The following is a 20,199-nucleotide window of genomic DNA, read 5'->3' as shown; positions in this document are numbered from 1 at the left end:
TCACCTGTTACCTCCGCTCCCCCAGGTTGCCTGAAGTTCCCCGGCGGCGCCCGGCAGGACGCGGAGCGCCGCGGCTCCGGCTGGCGCCGACCCCGCCGCGGCTGCTGCAGCATGGGCTGCCTCGCTGGGATTGCCTTGCTTTCCTTGGGAGTATTCCTAGCAGGACGAGTGAACTGCCAGCATGGGAAGAATAACGTGCCCAGGCTCAAATTATCCTATAAAGGTAAGTCTGTTGTTCTCTCTTATTCTCGCTTCCCCCCAATTTACCCCCCCGCCCCCCGCCCTGCTCCCCGGCGGTTTTCCTTATCTTTCAAAATGGAAATCAGCATTAAGAGCAATTTCTGAGAAATACTTCAAGAGCCCCTCGGTGCTACCGTCGGTACCACGCAGTTTGAACACAGACAAAGAAGAGTTAGTTGCCTTTGCCCGCAGGGACTGCGGGGCGTGCGGAGCCCTGGAAGAACGTTTCCAGGCTCGTGTCATTGCACCGGACTTTTACTGAAAACGATGAGACGCGTTTGGCCACCCAGCTAATCTGCCGCTTCTGGGCACGTAGTACAGCCACAGTACCGGAGCTCTTTCGACCAGCCTGCAACAGAGGAAGATTCATATTTCTCCCTTTTATTTATTTGATTTTTTTAGGCATGAAGTGGTTAATTTTCGAGTCATGAATATTCAGTTTGTACAAATCTGACAATCAGATGCCTAACATAAGCAGTAGATGGTGGGTTTGCCAAGAAACTATAAACTGAAAGGAACAGATCAGTCCAGAAAAGGAGGAAAGGACTGTTGTGCGCTGGAAAATGCTGCCTATGGATGTTTAATGCAGTGCAGTTTGTTTGAACTGAAATTGTTTTCGGTATAATCTGATGTATTTAATTAGTGATCACAGGGAAGGTGTAACTGAAGGAAGGGATCTTACATTTATGTTGGAAATTGTGTAATGCCACGCACATTGCAGTGTCAGTAGTTAACTTACATATCATAATGCTTGTGTTAAAGGAGAACTCTGATGTAGGCAGACTTTTATCAGTATAGCTCCTCTGTAAGTACATTTTAGGAAAAAAATCATGAAATCTGCAGAATATGCAGCTGGGGTAGAAGTTTAAACTGGAGTTGTGTAGTATTTTCACTAAAAAATGTGAAAGCTCTGAAGAGCTGACTTCATTATTGTCAGATTACTGAAGGCTGAGAAAAGGAGAAGCGGTTACAGTTCAGAGAGGAGGGAGAAAAAGTAATACACTGCTTTTGCAGTGGAAGAAAGTGAACATGTGTATGCATGTCTGGTCACAGATGTCAATCTCAGTTTACAGTGTAGTGTCAATATACCTCTTGCCAGTAGAAATATGTTTTCTCTTTTTTTTTTCATCTGTCCTTCTTGTGCTGCAAATGGAAAGGGTAAAATGCTCTCTGATACAAGGCAGACGTCATTTTCACACTTAAGATCAGAAAATTAAACACCTGCAAAACTTGGATGCAACATATGAGATAAATGCATGTGCAGTTTCATTAAAGAACACATATATGCATATTTGTATGTGTTTAAACTTGAATAGATGTACATATATATGAAAAGAAATGTTTAAGGAGTTCAGAATGTGTTCATTTAGTTTTCATAAGAAAAATCATTTATATTTAACATAATCTGATTCTTTTGAATAATGGAATCTGAATAAAGCCATGACTACATGTCACGTTAAAAACTCATTAAAACCCTCTTAATTGCTTCCAAACTTTCACGATCATACCGAAACTTGGATTAATATAGAGAAATATAAATCCTATAAAAATATCCTGTAAAGGGCTTTAATGGCTAATTAATTATTGTTTATTATTTTTCACCCTTTTAAAGTTTATTGGTGGCCCAAGTCTGCTACCCCTGTGCACACAGACAGAAACTAATTTCAGAGAGGATGGCCAGATCTGGCTCAGAGTTTTCTCCCACTGGTACTGTATCCATATACAGTTCAGCAGCATTTGGTTATTCTGCTGATTGGTTGTTTTCCAGTTCTGCTCTTGCTGGGAGAAAGGATCTAATTTTCATAGTTTAAATACATCAGAGGTCAGATTTTAATATACAGTCCTACATGAGTAAAACAGGAGACTGAAAGGAACACTAAAGCTGTTTTGTTATTATTGGTGGAATTATTGTAAAAAAGAATGAGTACAAACCCCAAGCAACCCTTTTTTTTCACAATCTAGAAAAGAAATTAAATGCATACTTAATTGGAAGCAAGTTAAAGTAAGGTCTGAAGACTCAGGAATTCACACTCTCACTTTTGATTCATATATGTACTTAATCACATTTTTGACTTAAAACATGTGTAACCCTGCAATTCAAATCAGACTACTCACATGCTTAAAGTTAAGTACCAGTGTAAATGCTTGGCCAGGTCAAGAGGAACGTGTTGAATGTCCTGCTGCATTGATCCCTAAGTACAGGGATATCATTATAAGGCAGGGAAAATTAAGCCTTAGCAGCTTGTGCTTTTCAAGACAAATTTTCGTTCCTGTGTAGTACACTATAGACAGATAAATGTTAACACTTCTACAAATTGCCTTAAAAGCTGTAGCTATTGAAAAATACGTCTTTTAGACACTGATTGAGTGCCTTACCTATTAACGTGTATCTCTCAGGATATATTACTGCTGTATATATTGGTATGTGATTCATCTCTGAATTCAAACTACTTGCAATTAGGAAAAGAACCTATCCAGTTACTTATCCACTCTGCCTTTCCATAGAGCTGTAGTCTAGTAAAATAAACTTATGATATTGAAAAGAGTATGCAGGGTAAAAAGAGTGACCCAGCTGACTTCTCTTTTCAGTTGCTGTCACTGTGCTTTGTTGTAGCATGCAGGCTTGTTTTTTTGCCTAAACAAATACCTTGCAGCTAACTGTCAGTGCCTTTTTTCAAAAGAATAGCAGGGATGTATTTTAACTTCTTGTTTTTCTCGACTAATTAGATGTCAAACATGGTTAAGAAGCTCGGGCATTTGCTTTAAAAGTTACCAAATGAGTTCTGAAGGGTTAAATCCCTGCCAACCTTGATTTCCTATGGTCACTTGTTTTCAAAGGTCCGGTATTAGCTCTGCCATTTCCCAGGTTACTGGACAGAAGTTTCAGTGAACTTCCATCCTTGCTTCCTCCTAACTTCTTGTCACTCACAGCCTTGCGGCAGATTAGAGGCATCCAGCAGGGCACATTACGGATCGGAAAAGGGAGGGAAAGTGTATGTGCATATATTAAGGTCATATCTGTGGTCTGAAGAGGTTCTTTCTGCTTGTTGTAAAACAAAGTCCTGGTTACTTGGTTTCTATAAGCGTGATTTTGGTGGCATATTAGAGGAAGGAAATTTCACGAGAACGCTCCATGTCCTGCTGACATCAGCGGCAAAAGCCGTGTCCCGTAGCATCGGAGGTTTCTTCATTTTAAGGCTTCCAAATATTTTGATCTGAGTGCATGGATTGGAAAGGTGATAATACTTACCCAAATGATATTTATCTACTTATTTCAGTCAAAGAGCATGTCTATGATTAAAGGCCTGATCCAAAGTTCCTTGAGGTTAATGGGTGCTGGATCACAGCCTAAATGTGGTAAAACCAACTACAGCATTGAAGGCTTAGCTGAGCCCTTCTACCTCTGTGCCCCCCCTTTGGTGTCCTGCAGATAAATGACACTGCCAATCAGTCAAACAAAAAGTAAGGAATCTTTCAATAAACTCTTAGGAAACAAATAATCTTTTTTTTTTTTTTTTTTTAATCTCATTGGCTTGAATTTCAGTGTCTGCTGTAACAGTCTCTATATTGTGTCATTAGGTCATAGACTCTGTTCAGGAAACTTCTGCAGAGCATGACCTTCTCGGTAAGACAGTGATCAGGTTGAGCATGCAAAGTTCGAAACAACAAATACGGCCTTTATTCCAGGTGGATTTCTTTTATCATTTATTGCTTCCTATTTTCTTTTACTGTTCTCTGTATGGTGAGGTAAGGGTAAAAATAGAGGTAGAACTAGTTATAGTCACTGCTAGATATAAATATATAAACGCAGAGGAAGAGAGTTTCCATCAAGATGCCTTGATTCACAAACCTTTCCCTAAGGCAGCCCTGATTTTTGTCCCTACCTGAGCAAAGCCTGTGAACCCAACTTTCCCAAATCCATCTGTCGCGTCCTATTTGTTTATTGGAAATTACTAAATGCTTTAAATATGTTTTGTGAGAGTACATGTGTGGTTCTCTTTTGTTATTGTTGCTCAATTGAATACATATTACTTGAGAATAAGTAAACTGGAAAAACATGGCGCACAGATTTAGCGGTATTACTCCTTGGCTCCAATTCAAGCCATATTAAAAATAAGTGTTTTGTTTAAAGTTGCAGTGATAGTAAGAACTGCTTCCTTCTTGACGTGCAGCTGATTTACGTTTTTATATGATGGATTTCTGTACGGGTGAAATCCTGGCCCTAGAGAAAGCAACGGCAAAACTTCTGTCCTCTTCAATCAGGCCAAGGTGCCCTTACGAGGCAGGAATGACACAGCGCTGAATTACCTGCGTATACGTTAGTATAAATATCATACTTGATTTATGGTTTGTTGACCTAATCTAGCTGGAGCTGATGACCTGCCAGCGGGTTTGATTGTTGTTTTTTCTTTCAATCAAACTCCATAACTCACAATCCAATAACTCCACAAATATTGGGAAAGCAATTGGGAGGAGGAAAGGGGGAGAGAAACATCGGGGAGAGAGCGGGTGTCTCCTGGGTTGGGACTGGTATTAGAGTTTGTCTCAGATTTCAAGGTATTTGTTTAAAAAGCCTCTTGCTTTAACTGCACTGTGCGGAATATTCTCTGTATAATATTCTCAGGCTGTAACTTGCCTGAAAAGGAGAGAGGGGCACCTCTAAATTTAGGAAGAAGGCTGGTAAGAGAGAGGAGCAGGTGACCTTTGCAGTTTAGGCAGAAGCTTGCAGCATTCTTCACCTTCCACCCTTCCTACGTTGTATTTCTGTGCAGCTCCGGCGGCGCTCTCTGGCCTCGTTCCGCAGGAAGGAGGCGACGAAGGTGTCTGATATCTTATTTATTTATTTATTTATTTTCCCTACCCGTAAGTGTTGAACGCTTTGGAGAAGCTCTCTGTGCTGATCTTTTTTTTTTACCTTTGATTGACTGAGGTCTTCACGAGACCTAAGAGATGACAGGGCAGATGTCCGAATTTCCCAGCCCCGTCCTTCCTGCCGCCAGCGTGCCCCACACGCTGACAGGAGGCAGGAGCTGGTGCAGGAACTGCCGAAGCTCCAATCGTGCCTATATAGGGAAATTTTCAGCTAGCTAATTAGGGTTGGAGACATGCGGAGTAATTGGAACAAGGAGGGTGAAAACTTAGCCCAACGTTTTCATTTTGCATTTGCAACTTTCCCATTTAATTCCAGTGGAAAAAAGTGGTTTCTGTATTACAAAGCTTCCCTTTTTCTGAGAAGCTTAAGTTCGCTGCAATTATTTTTGCCATATGGACTGCAAATGACTGAATTATCCATGGAAGGTGCTGTATTGACAGAAACGGGAGCTCTGCTCTTTCACCGTGGACAAGGGGCGTAGTGCTTAGGGGAGCGGCTTGTTCCAGTATCCTTAAAACCCTGATCTGTCAAAAAACTTAAACACATTGGTAGTTTCACTGAACTCAATTATCTACTGATACTTGAAGTCTACCTTAAAAACTATTTCTGTGCTTGAAGTCTTTTCTTGATCAGGCCTGAAGTATCTGTCTGTATGCTATGGACTTATTTAGGTGTGTATTTATGCCATAAGACATAACAAAGCAATATTTAAAATAAGAAACCCAGTCTTGCAGGTTGCTACAATGTACCTGCTTTATTTATGGTAATCTCGCCTCTGTGTGTGTGTCTGCATGTGCAGAAAGCATTTACATTGAGTTCCCTCTGAAAAGAAACCAGAAAAATGATTTGTGTTTTTAACTCTTTATTTAAAAGTGCTTTCCAGGTTTTATTTAGTGCATTGCTATACTGTGGCACACTCTGATACTGTACTCTGTGCTGTGGTTTTGGTTTGACTAAAATGATCACTGGTTTAGCATATGACCTTTAATCCTCACAACTGATAGTAGAAAGATTTTTATTTACTTCTTCTGGGACAGACACAGGCTTTTTATCTCTTTCTCTTATGTGCATATCTGGAACATTGTAGTGGAAACACAAGTAATACAAAGATGCTCCAGGATTTTGCATCGTTTCTGTATCAGCTGGGGCCTGACTTGACCCTTGCTCAGTCTGAAACAAAATAAGATCTTCACCTGAGGCAGTGCCTAAGCAACTGAGATGAAAACAAATCCTTCTAAGTGGTGTCAACGGTTGTGACATTTTCCAGTTGTTTGAAAGCTAAAAAGGATGAAGTTGTCTTCAGGCTCCCACACACTTATTTTTAAATGTATGAGGTGGACCCTGACAGCTCTAAGTCAAAATTGTAAATGAAGCCCTGTAGCACGTCTCGGTGCACTTGTTGATTAAGGTTACATGTGAAAGCTGGTGGTGGTGGTGTGCGGTGGCTGGTGGGCGATTCAGCGCATTCCTTCCCGTGCAGGATTAAAGCTCCCGGCTGGAATGTCTGCAAGTTCACGGTCCTCCCACGGGCAGCCTCCACATAGGTTCACTGCTCTCTTACGGTAACAGCTGTGGATGGTGCAAATAGCTGGGGTGATTGGACATTTACTTTACATTTCCTTTTTTTCTTTTTTTCCCCCTCCTCTCCTAAGTGGGACAGTGCCCCAGTGTAAGAGTGAGGAAGAGATGGCCACAGCTGTTGAGAATATCAAGAACCTTAAGAGCGTTGTTGCCTTTCTCCTGGACTGGAGGAGCTTCTCCGTGGTGTCCCCTTCTCTTCCCTTGACCGATTAGTCAGACACATTAGACTCTTTTTACAGTCCATGGAAGAAGAGCGGTACCTCCAGAGCGCTAATCTTGGGTTAGGCTGGCTGAATGAGACTCAAGGGTGCTCATTGCTCTTCAAAGAAAGGAATGTAAGCTCCTTCTTTATTCATTTACTTTCTTTCTTTTCAGGAGAATATCAAAAGAAGGTACCAACTAAATGTTTTTTTCATGAACTTAGGCTGGATTCTGATATCAAAACACCCTAATTAAAGAAACTGTCTCTGTCCAGATAAACATTTAAATCTGTGTAAAAATCTCACCAATTAAACCTGTGTATATCCTCAGCATCTGTTATTTTGAGGTTAGCTGTGGTCATCTGAATTTCAGGTCATCTGAATTTCAAGTCATCTAAATCTACATCACACTTTACATCATAGCAAGAAATACAAAGTACCATTCAAATTCTTCATGTTCTTAAGACACTTACTCACTTCATCTCCCACATTCCTGTATTCTCCTCCTTTTACAAATAATCACACCCCCAAATCCAGTGCTACATGCTGGAAATGAATGTCTGGGTCTGCGGAGCTTTACTGATCTATTGGCTTTGTCATTCACAACTTTTGATAAGCTGTCCCCTAATCACTGTCAGATTCTGAAAGTTTCTACACTTTAAATGTAAAATATTTTCACGATTTAATTTCATAGAGGATGCTTTGCTTATACATATGCATATGCATATGTGCAAGTTAAAGGGCAGGTGCCTGGTCATTGCTTGTCCCCTTCATTTGAGTTATTGTTAGTGAGAGTAGGATGAAGTCTAATTTAGATTTGTTTCTAAATATTATAAATACTCAAAACTCAAAATCTGGGTGATTCTTTTCTCACTTTGGTGAATACAGATCCCCCTAGAGCTAGACTCATATACAGAAATCTTTGAAATGTGTGAGCCCTGCTCTGTTTTGTGGCTCATCCAGTTTTCATCCTTTGCTATTCGACAGCCAAACACTGTAAAGCCAGAAGTTTTTGCCATTCTTGTAACGCTTTAAAATTGTTTGACATTTGCTGGGCTGCTTGCTTATCTCTCCGGCTGAGCACTGCAGAAACTTTAGAAGTGAGCAGTCCAATAAAATTCTCATCTCCTGTAAATATTTTTGTGCAAAGCTGGATCTTGCAGGGAGCAATCTGAAGAATGGAATAGTTATTTGCTTTCATCTAACTTGTGGAAGGAGGAAAAAGAAAGCTCTCCTTTAGTCTCCACTCTAATGAAGCAAAGCTCATGTTGGTTCTGGTGGCCCCTCTTGGCTCCTTTTGAAATCCCAGCCTTGTGTGAGAAAAGGACACAAAAAAGCTCTGTGAGATAATTTAAAGGATTTAGAGCTGTCTTTCAAGGGGAAGGGGTTGGTGGCCTTTTCTAGAGGCAACAGACAATAAGTACAGCTCACAAGCACCCAGAAGAGCCACAGAGAGAGCAGCACAGCTTTCATCACCAGCTGACACCGGACGGGCAGTACCTGACAAGGAACAGAGCAAGGTCTCTTCAGATTAAGTAAAGAAATCAGGATGTTAGTATTACTTTTACTTCCTTCATGGATTACCCACTGAAACCTGACTGCTTTTGCATGGATTTGAAACAGCTCTGACTGCTGGAGAAGCTCTTTTTCTCCAAACGCTGCAAGGTTTCCTTCAGCGATGATTATTGCTCTGCAGCATCCATAGGCCGACTCATGCCCGTCGTGCTGGGTCCTGTGCAAGGTCTCTGCCTGACCTATGCGGTAAATGTCAGTTCCTATCAAGTGATGAAAGAGCAGAAAATCTGTGGGATCCTGGAGAGAAGACTTTATCTTCCAGATTGTTTTCTTTTCATATTCCTTTCTATTGCAGCAGGTGAAAGGCAGCATCAGAATGTAACTGCTTAGATCTCTTTGCAAATAAGACTATAAATGAATTCCTTAGCTACCTGAAAATTGTATAATCATGAAATTTTTTATTTTCTAAAATACTGCTCTACTAATATATGTCAGAGTCCATCCACCAAGAGCAAGTGTAGATCCAGAGGGAAGTGCAGGAGTGCATGATAACATCTTTAAAGTTTGTCTGCACTTACCTGAAGCGTCCTAATCGTCAGCAAGGGAGTATCCACAGCATGTTGTCTGTGTAGCTGTCAATACAGTAATCCTCTCTCAGTATTGCTGGTATAAATCTATGCTCAGTTGTTTGTACTCTAGTCGTAACTATAACATAACTCCTGACTCCCAGGAAATAGGTGAGTAAGATTTTGTCTCAAGATAAAAGATTTAGGGATTTGTTACATTGCAAGAAAAAAAAATATCATATAGCTCTTTTTAAAGGAATTTTGTGAAATAAAGTCTCTTTGTAATATGTGTTGGAAATTTTGTTTCTCTCTGCAACCTGGAGCATTCAGATCAAATGTATCATAAATGTCTGATTCTACTTTTCATATTTTTTTCTGTTTTTTTTAATGCATTTTATATTTTCATCCATGATTTTCTTACTATAATGCAGGGAACTGTAATCTACTGCTTCAGGTATGGAATTTATGAATCCAGATTCCTTTTCCGGCATCCTGTTAAGATTTTGTGTCTTTCATCATTCTTTTTACATCCAGTGTACCTCACACCCTTTACTAGGCAACAGTCACACAAAGTAGGAACGTTTTGCTCCCCTCGCATACAGATCGAGGTTGGAGGTTAACTGAAACCCTGCACCATGTCTGATGATGCACAAGAAGTCTGTACTGCAATAGGAATCAAAGAAAATACCATAAATGTGAAATCCCGTTAATTCTTTGGCTCTTACGTGTCAGATTTCTCACCTGTAAAGTGGTATTAAGTGATCTCGTGAGGAACTGCTTGAGGTCAGAGACTTGCCATGCTTATTCAGAGCTGTATCCTACTCTCAGAAGAATCCCATTAATGTGTATACTCAAAGTTTAGTCAGAACTTATTTCTGACCAACACACATAGAGGCTTATAATTGCTTTAAAGTGATTATAATAATTATAGTCACAGCTGTGTACTCCTGTTACATGAAACACATGCTTATTATGCAGAAAGTCCATCTAATTTGATGCAGAATATTCCAGACAATTCTAAACAGGAACCTTTTTTGAGTATCCGCCTACATTTCACATTAAAGATGCTGTGAAGGTGACTATGGATAATTCCGACTGGAGGAAGGCGCCTTGGTGCTTAGTCTTTGCAATATCCTCTCCTAAATGCATGCAAGGTCCAGGCCTGTTTCTCGGAGTTAAAGCTAGGCTTGTATTTTTATTTATTTATTTATTTATTTTTGTAATCAGAGTTGATAATCAAAAAAAAAATCCACTTTTGATTATCAGACTAAACACTTTATTTTGGACAATTCCTCTCCTTTCCACTCACGTATGCCCCAGTCTGCACGTATGCCCCAAAGGCTTTCCAGCCTTTTCCAGGAGCAGGGCAGCCTTTCTCTGCCACTTGGGGAAATGCTCCCTAATCAGCTCAGTCTAATTGACCATCATTTGTGACTCACTTGCTGCAAAACTGTTGCTTAACAGCCCAAGTTGAAGCCTAATGGTGAGGATTAACGGCCACAATAAATTCAGAAGTGGAATTCTGCATCTCTAAAATTCACATCCTTCATTCCTAAAATAAGTATGAAAGCACCTGTTCCCCTCATCAGCCTGGTGTGTGTGAAAATAAAATTGGTTGTTCATATATTCCACATAGCTTAAATGCAGCATTTAAAATTACTTGTAGTGAGTTAACTCTAAGAGTGTTACTTGTTTCTTTGCTTCTGCACTTCCTCAAGCACCTCATGTGCTGTAAAGGTTGTTCTGAGGCACGTTCTTTTTCCATAATAATATACTTATTTTCCTTCCATCAATTAAGAAATATAGAGACAATACAAAAATTTCTAAGCTTTTGATTCACTTTTGGACTTCAGACACAAGTTAGACCAAGGTGTCTTACAGGACCATTTGGTAGCTAGTTTTGTGCCAGTTATACTAGTGCTAAAAATACTAAACCCAGTTCTTGATGTTAGCAAATAGATCAGCAGAGATCAATGTAAAATATTTAGGTTACTGAAGTAAAGACATTTTTACATTTGTCTTCGAGAGGAGCAGTATCAGGTCTCAAATGTATTATTGTTCTTCCCTAGAATTTTGATCTGTCACTGATTATTCTGGTGCAAAACAAGTGTAATTCCATTACGATGTCTGTAACTGTATCGGTGGAGAGGACCACCGATACTGTTAATTTATATGGCAACAGAGATACCGACAAAAGACTGAGCAGTACAACTTTTATTAAAAAGAAAAAAAAATCCATAGCTGAGACCTACCACAAAAAACTTCTAAAAGGGTATTTCTAATAACTGCCATTCTGTTAAAAATGTTTTCTGTCAGCATGTAGAAATATGACAAAAGCTGAATTCTGTTTCACCGTGGGTTCACCCCCCGTTACTATGCATACAAACTAAGGTAAAAACCTTATGCCAGACATATGGAAGTGATCAGTGTATGTAAATTAATTATATGAGGAGAGGTGAGGGATAGCTTTTTAGGCTAGGAAATGTCTATTTGTTTCTGGTTATAGGACACTGATACCCCACCAGAATAAAGGAGGCTTTAGGTTTTGAGACAGGTTTTCTTTTGAAATAACCACTGATGAATGGCTAGAATAGCGCTGATTTTTGATAATCACCGTGAAAGCGTAATATTGTCTTGAGCTGAGCCACTCAGTTAGGTCTTTCGGACACGCGAGTTTGGAGAGAATTGCTTGCATGTGCAGGACCAGATTGTGAACCTATTATATGCAGCAGTGAACTGCTCTGAGGCCCGCTTGTTAGTGAGAAAATACCAAATACCAAAATACCAAGCAAGTGCTCTGTGGTGCAGGTCCAGGTTCCTCAAGCACGGGGCTCAGCAGGCAGGACCGGCCTGGGCGTCCGCTCTTCCTCTTCCTCGCCGCGTGCAGTGTTGGTGCAGCAGTGTGTCCACCGGGCAAGGAATTGGGGCCCGGTTTAAAAACCAATATTTTGTGGGAGAGGGATAAGTTAGTTTGAGGATTGTAAGTGGTCAAGGGAGGGTAAAGCAAGAACCGCTTAAGTCAGCACTGCCTTTTCAGTAGTTTGTAAAACTACACTCCCACAGGCAGAACCTAAGAAATTAATTCTTACGTTGTGACAAACTTGCATTCACGGTGCTCCCAGAATTTTCCACTCAAAGAAAGTTTTATCCATATTCGCTATTGCAGAATAAGAAACAAGTCTAGAGTCTGGCAGAGCTTTATTCTAAGACATTGTCATATCTTTCATTCTGAGCTGAAAAATCGCTGGGTTTCATAAATGCATGCAGAAGCTGTCAAAGCTCCTATTTGCATGTGAATGGTCATCAGAGGTAGGGAGGGAGATATGTAAATAATTCTGTAGCTAGCTCCTGACAGAGATAGCTGAAATTCAAAGTGCTCTAAAAAGCTGCACCATAAAACATTAACCTATTCACAGGTACAGAAACTCCCATGCCTTAAATAGATTTGCTGTAATAATGGCCACCTGGGGAAAAATGAAACTTAAAAAGCAATGCCAGCTCTCCCAGTGCTTTACATTTTCTGGCTGTTTTAATATTAAAAAAAAGGAAGAAAAAAAAGAAGAGAAAAGCTAAAATAACCCTTCCTCTGCCCTTTCCCCCAGCACAAGACCTAAGCAGTAAGCAGATGTAGATGAAGAAAATACAGCAGACAAGTATCATGGGAAATGAACAAATGTAAGGGACCCAAGACTATTTTTCTGAATTTTGCCAGTATCCGACCCTATAGGCACTCAAAACAGTCATTACTTTAACTACCCTGCATGCTGCTCAGCATTTCTCTATTTTGTTCTGCTCCTGTGCTTTACCCATAACCACAGGAAAGTGGCTAAATGTTCTTATTTAAAACTAAATATGCCCTTCAAAAGATATGCTTTCTCATGCACCCCCCCCCCAAAAAAAATGTGAAAGTAAACAGTAGAAGAATGAAAAACACATAGTAAACTAAGGATCGCAATAGGCTCTGAGCCAGGCGATTTTCTACATGTTTTATAGTACTTTGTGTCTACTTAGATAGAATTGGCATGTGTGTGTATGGGGAGAGAAAGATTTACTAAGCCATTTATGCCTGAAGCAGGTCCAAAATCTGTGATTAGGCAGGCACAAGGACTAAAAAATGTTTCCAAAGTAAAGTTCACATCAGAAGGTGATGTGAATTATGTACTGATCCCTTAATCATGAGATAACATGGTACCATTGCTGTAGTTTACTGGGCAATAATCATTTTCCCTGATATTATTTTGTAGTTTCCATCTACTTACCTCCGAATACCGTGCTGTATTTCATTCAAGCTCCATAATTCAGTAAATAGCTTGTGTCACCCCTGTAATCATTTGCAGCACACATTTTCTTTCTCAAAAAGCTTCTGTGCACTAATTTGATCTGGTTAAATTATGCTGAAAGGAACTCACTGAGACAAAGTTAAACACAATTTCATTCACTGCATTTATAAAGGGCAATTATTCAAAGGCTCTGGGATTTACTCAATCACACTAATATTCCTATAATGAAATGTGATTTGTCTCGGTATTTACCATGAGATTAAAAAAACGAAAAGAAAAAGAAAGAGACTGATCTTATAAACTTCTCCTCACATGAGTAGTCCCATTGATTTCGATATACATGGCACTTGTGGCGTGAAGTGGCCTTTGGGGAGGTTATATAAGTTCTTTTTCACTTATGAAATAATAATCCCGCAAAACCAAGCGTTTGTTACCATCACTTGAAATTGTTGAGCTTTGGCCGGTTAATGGGAAGAAATGAGGCAAAAACTATTCAAAATATTGCTCGGTTCCCAAATGAAATACTTTTCAACCCGTGACGCTCTCGCTTGGTCTCGGTTGCTCTCCGGTCGTGCTGTGCTCTGAGGTGCCGCAAGGAGAGCGTTCCTGGCCTGGCCGCAGTTCGGGACGGCGTTCCGGCCCGCGCGGTCCTGAGGTCAGTGCAGAAGATGCCCACGCAAGCGGGGGAGCTTTCACTCCTTTTACAGGAGTTATATCAGTTTGATCAAGTGTACGCAATGTGATCAGATATTTTCAAATATCAAAGGAAGCCTGATCTGAGTTTTTGAGCAAAGGAGCAAGTCTTACCTTATTTTTTTGAAACCCTCTGCCATTTCCCTGTTGATAGGTCTTTCCATTAAAACGTAAAAGTTCATCTGTGTATATGTAGCATTAAAAACACACCTGCCCCAAATCAGCCTTGAAGTAGTTTGATTTCAGCACAGCAACTGAAGATAAGTAATACTGTAATGTTGGAAACAGCGTTTCCATCGTGCACTTGTTCTATTCCAATAACCATCCCGACATACATCAAAAAAAGGGCATAGCATCATGGAAACTTTTATCCCTTACTGCGGTATTACTTCCCTTCTGGAGTTATAGCTCCAGGCACTTCTATTAGCCTTGGCCAGAAATTGCTACTTCTCGCCCGAGCACATCGGAGAGTGGCCCGGGAGCAATCCCCGCAGCGGGAGGCCCTGGGGCTGCCTTCCCCCTGCTCCAAAGAGCTACTAGTGCGAGCGAGGCATTCCTGCTCCTTCTCAAACGTCAGCCTGACAAAGTGGGACAGCAAACCCAGGGCCATGTGCTCGCACGCTCCGCACAGCTTGTCAATAGTCTCGCCGTGCTCTTTGCAAAACGGCGAGGGAAATCTCAGATTGCAGCCGCTCGGCTGGAGCCGCTTGTAGAGATGCTTCTGTTAACCTCAGATTTATTGTGTCCTGTGTCACATGTTAAGAAAATGCAGCAAGTCATGAATATAATACAGGGTGATGGGACAATAAAATTTTCCACCTTTTATGATAGGCATACATTTGAAGAAGGAAATAATAAGAATGTTTTCTATTAAAAAAAAAGAGCGGAAACCATTTGTGGTGTAAACGCCAATAGGAAACACATTAGCACTGCTTCTGATCTCTGCTGCAGTTGGCTACGAAGCCTTTCCCCAAGCTGGAAGGGGGAATCAATGCAATTAATTGGAACTCTTACTTAAACTATGTTAGCAGTCAGCGAACAACCCACAGCGTACCTCACTAATAAACATGTCTAAATGCCTTGCAGGGGAGGCAGCCTGACACTTCTGTGCTCCTGGGCAAGGATGAGGTTCCTGGGACTAGTTAGAAGTACACTGTAAATGTATCAGTAAATATAGGAGATTCGTGTATGTCAGGAAGACCAGTTATTGTCAGAAGGTCTCTGAAGCTGTTCACCTGATAGCTAAGGGCCATGCAGACATCGGCCAGCTGTGTAAAGGCAGCAGCAGGTGAAAGACTGCATGAAGTGCAAAAACAACATGGGAACCTCCTTCACCTGCTTTGCCCTGCTTAGACCAGAAGTTCTCTCCTACCCAACTGCTCTTCTGATGGGTTTTGTGCTCATAGCTAAGCTCAGCCCCTCTCTGTGCAGCTCAGCCAGGGGAGCAAACTTCCCAGGCTCTCTGGATTTGGAAAGTATCCTCATGCGCATGCATGCATTTACTTACATAATGTACACAAAGACAAAGTTATTTACACAACCATATTTGGATCAGACCCACAAACAGTGCAAAATTACACCATGCCCTGCTATGAGTTATTTTCAGTTGTTTTCAGCATAAAGACCTAATTCAAAATTGGGTTTCCAAATAACAGATGATGTGTTTTGTATTTCAGTGGGTATAAACATTTGCATAGCACAGTAAGTGATTTAAGCATGAATGGTCTTGCATTCCTAAATCTGTTACAAAATGTGGGTGGGAGGTGGATCTTTTCTCCTTTGCTCCTACCAGAAGGGAAAGAATGAATTATCTGCCAGTGTTTCATCAAGACAGTGTTAACATTAGTGGAAGATACACATGTGCATTGAGGCGAGAATGACAGCTTTCTTGCAGGAAAAAAATCGGGTGCTCATTGGCTTTTAGTGTTTATGAAGGGTGTAGGCAGTGCTGCTACTGAAACTACCCAGACGTGAGCCTTCTGCAGTAGTCATTTGGCTAGCCCTTGTGTGCGGGAGACCAAACACTGTTTTTTGTTAAAGCTGGAACATTTTTTTCAGCTTTAATGTAGGGGGCTAACAGGAACTATGTCTTGTCCTGTCCTCATACTCTTTCCTTAAGCATCCATTACTGTTCATCAGCAGTTACTGTATTAGATTGGCCTTTGGTCTAACTGGTTGTTACTGTTCTTCTGTTCCCATTTGCAAGAGCAGATTGGTGATTTGTCCACCAGTGTCAGGATTCATGCTCAGCCCTGCCCTTGGGCATGAGAAGATCTCCATGCATACCTGTTAAACAGCAGCAAAATTTAGTCAGTAGTAAATAAGTTGCCCAGAATTCTTTTTATTTTCTTTCTTTTTCTTTAGCAGTCTCCTTGTTTTTAAACTAGAAATGGAGTGAAATTTTATCCTTATGTGCATTAAAAAAATGAAGCTTTTTCTAATAAAAACATTACTCATACTAGTATCATAGCCCTGATTTTACGTTTATTGGCAAAGATGCAAACTTATATAGCTGTGTGGATGTTTGCCATATGCAAATCCATGCATCCATAAATCAGCGCGTGGAGTGGAGGCTGCACAGCTGAAGTGCCTGCGATGTTAAAGCGAACCTTTCGCCGTCAGGTCAAACACAGTTCAGCGTGCGTAGTAAATGGAAACCCCTATCATATCCAAATTGACCTCTGGCACAGGTGAGATGAGTTTCTGACCGGTTCGTGCCACCACGTTCGCTCCAAGTCGGGACTGGCATAGAAATCGGTGCTGAGCTGCATGGGCAAAGCGCCGAAGCGGCCAGGCTGATGACCGTGCTCTGAAAGGCATGAAGAACCAGAGAGTTTCCTTCTGGGGTTCTCTGGTAGCTTATTGTGAGAATTAGACCAGCACTTCCCATCAGAATGAATTGTCGATGAAAAATGAAGTTTCCATTTAATCAGGATTTTCCACCAGCTCTATCCAAATGAAAACAGTACTTTGGATCGTAGCGCTGGTCTAAGACACACAACTTTGCATTCATGTGTCGTTAACCTCAGTGTGTTCAGGGTGACACCATGATTCATATGGGCTTCGTGTAGCTATAAGTGCTTGCTTCCCCGTTCTTTTCTACACAGGGTCACAATTTCCATTAAATCTTCTTACATATTACCTCAGAAATTAGCATAAGGGTTAAATGATAACAGCAAGGCACAAGACACGTATCCCTGCCTAGAATTACAGCCAAAAGGTAAGAATCAGGCATAAGGCGTATTTATGCTTTCCCTAGATGCAATTTATTGGGATTTACGTAGGATGCCCTGTGAGATAGGACACTCAGAAGCATGTCCAAGATTCAGGGATATGACTTGGCCGTGTCTGGGTTGTGGTGGGCATACACTGCTTTCCCCCATTCAATCCCAAGAAAACTGAATGTCCAGGCAGGAAGGACATAGACAAAACGATCAGAAAAAAAAGCAAAAACCAAAACCAAAACCATAACCAAACCAAACCAAAAAAACCTTCCCAGATTTCTTTTTTTTCCCTAAATTGTCAGTCTGTGAAAAGTTCAGCATTGTGACGATTTGTCTTAATTTGAAAACAGATGTTGGAATATTGTAATTTCCCCTGAGACAAAAATTCCTTGCTTTTCTCAGGTTTACTTGCTATGAAACTATGTTGTTTCAGAGAAATGCTGGCTTCATAGAGCTCTGATGTGACTTGTGAAGCTCCAAACCATCTTGATACATGCAGCTATGCCTTAGTGTCAAAACATAGTCCTCAAAATTTATTGCAGAAAACAGCATTAAAAATAGATGTCTGTTTCTTTAATAGAATTTTAATACATTATTTAAAGAAATAATAGTTTTATTGATTACAGTTTATGGGCTAGAACTGTTATTTAAATAAGGTCTAAATTATTTAGTCTGTATATTTCATTATTATTTTCTCCCTAGAAAGCACTAATGTACAGTAAGGATAAAGTATTTTTGGTAAAGTAGTATAATACCACCTCCCAGAGCTCTTCCTCCATTTTTAAAGAGTATTAGCTTTAAAACTTCTAAGACACTGAAAGATTAAGATAAATGTTTGTCTTACATTATTTCATTTTCATGTTTAAGTGAAGTTCACAGTGTCAGGAAGAGTGGCCTTGTAGCTAAAACCTGACATTCATAGATTATCTTCCACTGCAGGATCTTACCCAAATTTTCTATGTGCCTATAGACGATCTTGCTGTGCCTGAACTTCCCATCTCTAGTTGGGAGCAGTGCTGTTTTGCTTACCCTACCTTTTGCTTTATTTGCCATTGATACTGCATGTTTTTTGGAGGCAAGGACTATCTTTTTGCACAATGAGATTCTCTCTGGACTTTTCAGAACAAGTAGTACAACTGATAACTAACAGAAGTATTTAGTGCAGGGGTCAGAACAAACAAATAAAAAAATCTTACTTTCTAGTAAGAAAGCAGTAAAAAGAAATTTGAACATTTTGAAAACCTTTAAAAAGTTCCTTCATAATATATCTGCCCTAATTTCACAGATTCAAGAATTTTAAAAATACCTTTCTGACTGCCTTACTTTAGCACCTGAGAAGTAAATGGTTTTAGAAGTTTGCCCCTTTTAAAGAGAGAGAGGGAAAAAAAAGTTGTTGTTTGATAAAAAGGTTGCTTTTATAGTTTCCTCATGGTTTAAAAGGTTATATAGATGGTTATTACTATAGATAGATAGTCCAAAACCTGACAATTTCTATTTTCAAAATTTCTTCCTTATGTGACCTCTTCATATTATGCCATGTTCTGAATGTAAAGACTGCAAAATGTTTCAAGTTTCTTACCATCATACATTTCAATATGAAAAGGCATGTTTGTCTCATATTGCTGTCGAGGAGCAGCAGTTTCATGTTCATTTTTATTAGTGCTGAAACTTTGTATGTGAAGTCTCCTCTCTCTCCCTCTATTTCTCTCTCTCTCTCTCTTTTTTTTTCTTTTTTCCCCATTTCTAACCTGTGGTTTCAGGTGTACTTTGTTATATCAGTCAACTGGAACACTGTAGATTATCAGGGGACTTCCAGGTGTCACACAAGAAGAATGACTGTTTTATAAAACAAGCTGTGCAGTCCCCTAGGTTCTGGCATAGAAGAATATATGAGTGTTACTAGGCATAGAAAACATTTCTGAAAAGTTAATCCCATGTTGTGTTTGAATGTTAAGGAAACCATCTACTCGTTCTAAGGGATTTAACCTTTCTTCAAGAGGTAAGTCTGGAACAACAGTCCTTATTTACGAAAGGTTTCCTTTATTCTCCGTAAGGAATACCAAACTAGAATTTCTTTTTTGCTGGGATTGCGCCTTCCTTGATGTAAGTATTCATTGCCGTTGTTGATTTATTCAAATACAGATTATCGCAGTAATAATAAGCGACAAGCAGTGTGTTATTTTGAAATAGCATGCACGATAGGTCATGTCACGTCTTTAGAGACCCAAGCAATGTGTTATTTCACAAGTGCTCCAAAGCGTTTGCCCTTATGAATAAAATATTATGCATGTGACCTGACTTTCAAGCGTGCACTGTGCAACAGAATTAGGATGTCGGCCTCACTACATCCTAAACCTCTGTCCTCTTCCTATTAGACTGGATACCTTCTACCTTGGTAGAAAATAGATACCTTCTGCGCACTTGTTCAAAGCTTGTGGAAAGACACTGGAAGACTTTGATCAACCTCTTAAACTGGTCGTGCCTTCAGGGTGCTTCCGTGAAGTGGAATCTAGTCATCTGCTTGCTGCTGCCTTGGCCCCATGTTAGTTGCTGGGTGTAATTCAGATTCTTGGTATTGCTCTACAGAGATGCAACTGAAGCCCATTAAACTCAGCAGAAGTCCTTCTGTTGACGGCGATAGTGTATGAATCAGGTCGGGTTTTGGTCAGTAGTGTTACAGCACTCTTTCCAAGCTCAGTCTCAACAGCTGACCTTGCTGGGGTGATGGAGCAAAGTGTGACTTGCCTGAGCTTTCTGACTAAGTGGCACGTCAGCAGCACAAGGTCTTGCTAGGTAAACTGGAAACTGCTTCGGCCTACAGAACTGCCAAGGAATGAAGCAAGGTACGGTTTTTGCCCAGGCATTCGGCGGCTTAAAATAGTTCTTGTCATCCTTGATTTGGCCCTTTCAAACTGAGCTATGCATGACAAGTGAGAATTAAGAATAGTAACATACAGTAACATAGGCATCTGATGTTATGCAAGCTACTTTGGACTTTGAATGAACTAAACTGTAGTGTTTGTTAGA

At 40.3% G+C, this 20,199-nt stretch overlaps 1 protein-coding gene across 2 annotated transcripts in view; it reads left to right on the top strand.

Annotated features, from left to right (window-relative positions):
* The window catches only part of SEMA3A (semaphorin 3A), a 170,463-nt gene that overhangs the window by 769 nt on the left and 149,495 nt on the right, over nt 1-20,199 (top strand). For both annotated transcript variants that reach the window (XM_085298929.1, XM_085298938.1), the window contains exon 2: nt 26-223. In XM_085298929.1, the coding sequence (XP_085155055.1) occupies nt 26-223 (198 nt within the window). The remainder of the gene's footprint in view (nt 1-25; nt 224-20,199) is intronic.

This window comes from Rhea americana, unplaced genomic scaffold (assembly GCF_003343005.1).
Source record: "Rhea americana isolate MKP2758 unplaced genomic scaffold, rheAme1 scaffold_1, whole genome shotgun sequence".
Taxonomy (NCBI): domain Eukaryota; kingdom Metazoa; phylum Chordata; class Aves; order Rheiformes; family Rheidae; genus Rhea; species Rhea americana.
This window is presented reverse-complemented; position numbering and strand designations above follow the sequence as displayed.